This window comes from Salarias fasciatus, unplaced genomic scaffold, assembly GCF_902148845.1.
Source record: "Salarias fasciatus unplaced genomic scaffold, fSalaFa1.1, whole genome shotgun sequence".
Lineage (NCBI taxonomy): Eukaryota > Metazoa > Chordata > Actinopteri > Blenniiformes > Blenniidae > Salarias > Salarias fasciatus.
In genome coordinates this window covers 16,636-19,382 of record NW_021941325.1, presented here as the reverse complement: position 1 = coordinate 19,382, position 2,747 = coordinate 16,636, and the positions used below count along the sequence as shown (strand labels likewise).

At 49.6% G+C, this 2,747-nt stretch overlaps 1 protein-coding gene across 1 annotated transcript; it reads left to right on the top strand.

Annotated features, from left to right (window-relative positions):
* The first annotated feature begins 322 nt into the window (after window positions 1-322).
* LOC115384839 (fibroblast growth factor-binding protein 2-like) lies at window positions 323-1,559 on the top strand. The gene is given in 3 exon segments (XM_030087028.1): window positions 323-627; window positions 630-1,144; window positions 1,290-1,559. Coding segments are annotated over 2 exon segments (753 nt in total). The 5' UTR covers window positions 323-371; the 3' UTR covers window positions 1,127-1,144; window positions 1,290-1,559.
* The last annotated feature ends 1,188 nt before the right edge of the window (window positions 1,560-2,747 follow it).

Here is a 2,747-nt window from a genome sequence, read left to right as displayed (position 1 = left end):
TCTCTCTCACCACCCCCCGCCTTCCTCTCTCAGTTTATGTTCCCCCCTTCCGTTCAGCCAGCCAACCCATCACTCCTTGACTTTTGAGCGTACCACACTCACCCTGCGGTCACTGCGGGTATTCATGTGTGTGAGTGTTAAATGTGCATATGTTTATGGTGTGTGTGGGGGTAGGGGGGGGTGGGGTGGGGGGGGGGGGGGGGTTTGAACAGGGGGAGGAGCCCCGACTCCCTCGGTTCACCTGAATAATCCCTTCTTTGTGTGTCGGCCTTATAAATTTGCTCTTGCACACGCTCTGTCCTTACCCCTTAAGACCTTGACCCTGACAGACACAGGCATCACCTACCGTCACTCCGTCACTCAACGCCGCCATGAGAGCCAGGATGAGGTTGTTGCTGCTGGTCTTGGCAGCAGGTGTTTGTGTGTCTCACGCTCAGACCAACAACAACAGCCACGACAACAGACAGCAGCAGCAGCAACAGCAGCAACAGCAGCAGCAACAACAGCAGCAGCAACGCAGTGTCTGGGATGAGCCCATCAGATTCAGCACCAAGACCAAGGACTCGTGCACCATGGTGGTGTCCGGGGTTGGGGACTATACTCGCCTGCGTGTCTCCTGCAAAGGTCAGCTGCAGGACGCTCCTACTACTGCGATTTTCAGGGCAAGCCCAACCTGTGCCGTGCCTACAACCTGAACCCCCGCCACTACTTCACCCAGATGATGTGGGACATGAGGAAACTGAGCCACGCCTGCCAGGGACCTAAGATCTACCGGCCACAGATGTGCAAGAAGTACCCCGATGAGGCTCAGATGACCTTCCTGGCCGCCTGGCCCAAGACCACCACCCAGAAGCCCTCCAAGCCAGTCCAGGAGCCACGGAAGCCAGCGGTGCCGGCCCAGACCAAACCTGTGGTGACTCCCAGACCAGTCAAGCCTCAGTCTCAACCCAACAAGCCTATGCCAGGCAAGGGACCTCAGACCAAGAAAACCACCCCCAAGCCTGGGAAGACCACTACTCGTCCCACAGAGCAGTCCGACTCCAAAGCCTCTCGCATCGCCAATGAGTACTGCTGGAAGAGCTTCCACGGCGTCTGCACCTACTTCATCAGCTGGTTCCAGAACTGAGGCGGCGCGCTGACACAGGTAAGAGAGCAGTCATAGGCATCTCTAAACCACTTAGGATTTCACCAGCTGCAATATTAGCTTCTATGGTCTCACAGCACAAACGAAAACATGCATGTTCAATATGTTCCTGAGTGCTTTTTTTTTCTGTTTTGTCTTGTTTCAGGTTGGAATTACCAGCTATCAATCCACTCGTCTATCTCAGACCTCTGAAGGATCTGTTTGAGAGTCATTTTGTCAGGTCTGGTCTGACTCCCTGCAGTGTAGCATCCTACCGGCTGAGTCCCAAACACATCGGTCAGCCGCTGACTGGTGTCAGGAAGCGTGCATGTCCTTTTTTAAATCTGTAAAACACACAGCAAGGCAAAGGAAAAATGTGGCAGGCATGTGTTCCTGTTTGTATATGATGTAAAATTCCATCCTCGTGTCACTGTAAATGTTCCACCAAAAAAAAAAAAAAAAAAAAGAAAGAAAGTGTGAAGATCAAGAGAATAAAAGTCAGAGTGGTAACTCCTCGTATGTGTGGCTGTGTTTCTTCTCCTGACACCAAACAAGCAGCGGCTTCATGCACTCAAAAGGCTCCTTGTATCTTTTCCTCTCCAGCTGTAACAACAACTCTGCTACCTGGCTGAGGAAGTTGTTCCCGTGCAGACACACCCAGAGTGAAGCCAGACTGCAGTAAAAATAATGCCGCTTCAGTCACAGAGGGTGTCTGTGCAGAGCTAAACACCTCCTTGTATGAGTCAATGAACTGAGTTTCACCCTCAGTTTCCTGTTGGACTGACTCAAAAACCTAAAAAAAAGTATATTTCTCAGAAGGTGTTAGTTTGCAGTTTCAGTGTGCTCTGTTAATTGAATTGTCTTCCTGCTCCTTAATAACAAATTTAAACATCACCACAGTTATCTGTTATGCATATTCATGTGTCTCAGATTTTATGAATGTGGCCAAACCTGCCGTAAATTACAGCAAGAGGAGAATAGAGGTAAATTATTCAGAAATCTATGAAAATGTGTTAATTCGCAAGAGGGAAGCACAGAGGACCCAAAGTGGACTCAAGCGCTCAGGTAATGAACAAACATTGAACGTTCAGCTCACTGTAATATGATGTGTAATGAGATGCGCTGACGTCGTGTCACTACAATTTAATTTGAATTGATTTTAACAAATAAGTATGCCTTTTTACTTCCGAAGACTCCAAGTGTTTCTGCAAAGCGGCTGCAGCTCCGCTTTGTTTTCTCCTCCTTGCCGGACTCATTACTCTGACTTATCTGTGTGAGTACTGAGTTAACCTGCACATGTAGCCCCACAGAGACAAGAGTGGCTGACGTATCTATATTTGTTTCGGCACAGTTATCGAGAGGCAGTCTGAGAGGAGGCTGGAGATGGCTCAGCTGCGCTACAAATACAACAACTTCACGAAAGAAAGAGAAGAGTTGAAGCACTGACACTGGCCAGCACATTTCTCTCTAGAATCCCTTGAGAGTATAGATTTCATTGTACCCTGCACAGACTGGGTTATAGGGAGGGGCAGGGGTGGGCAGTGCCCACCCACGGGCATGCTCTGCCCACCCAAGGAAAACTGGATGCTGACGGCAGTCCGGGCACCGCATGTGATATTCCATT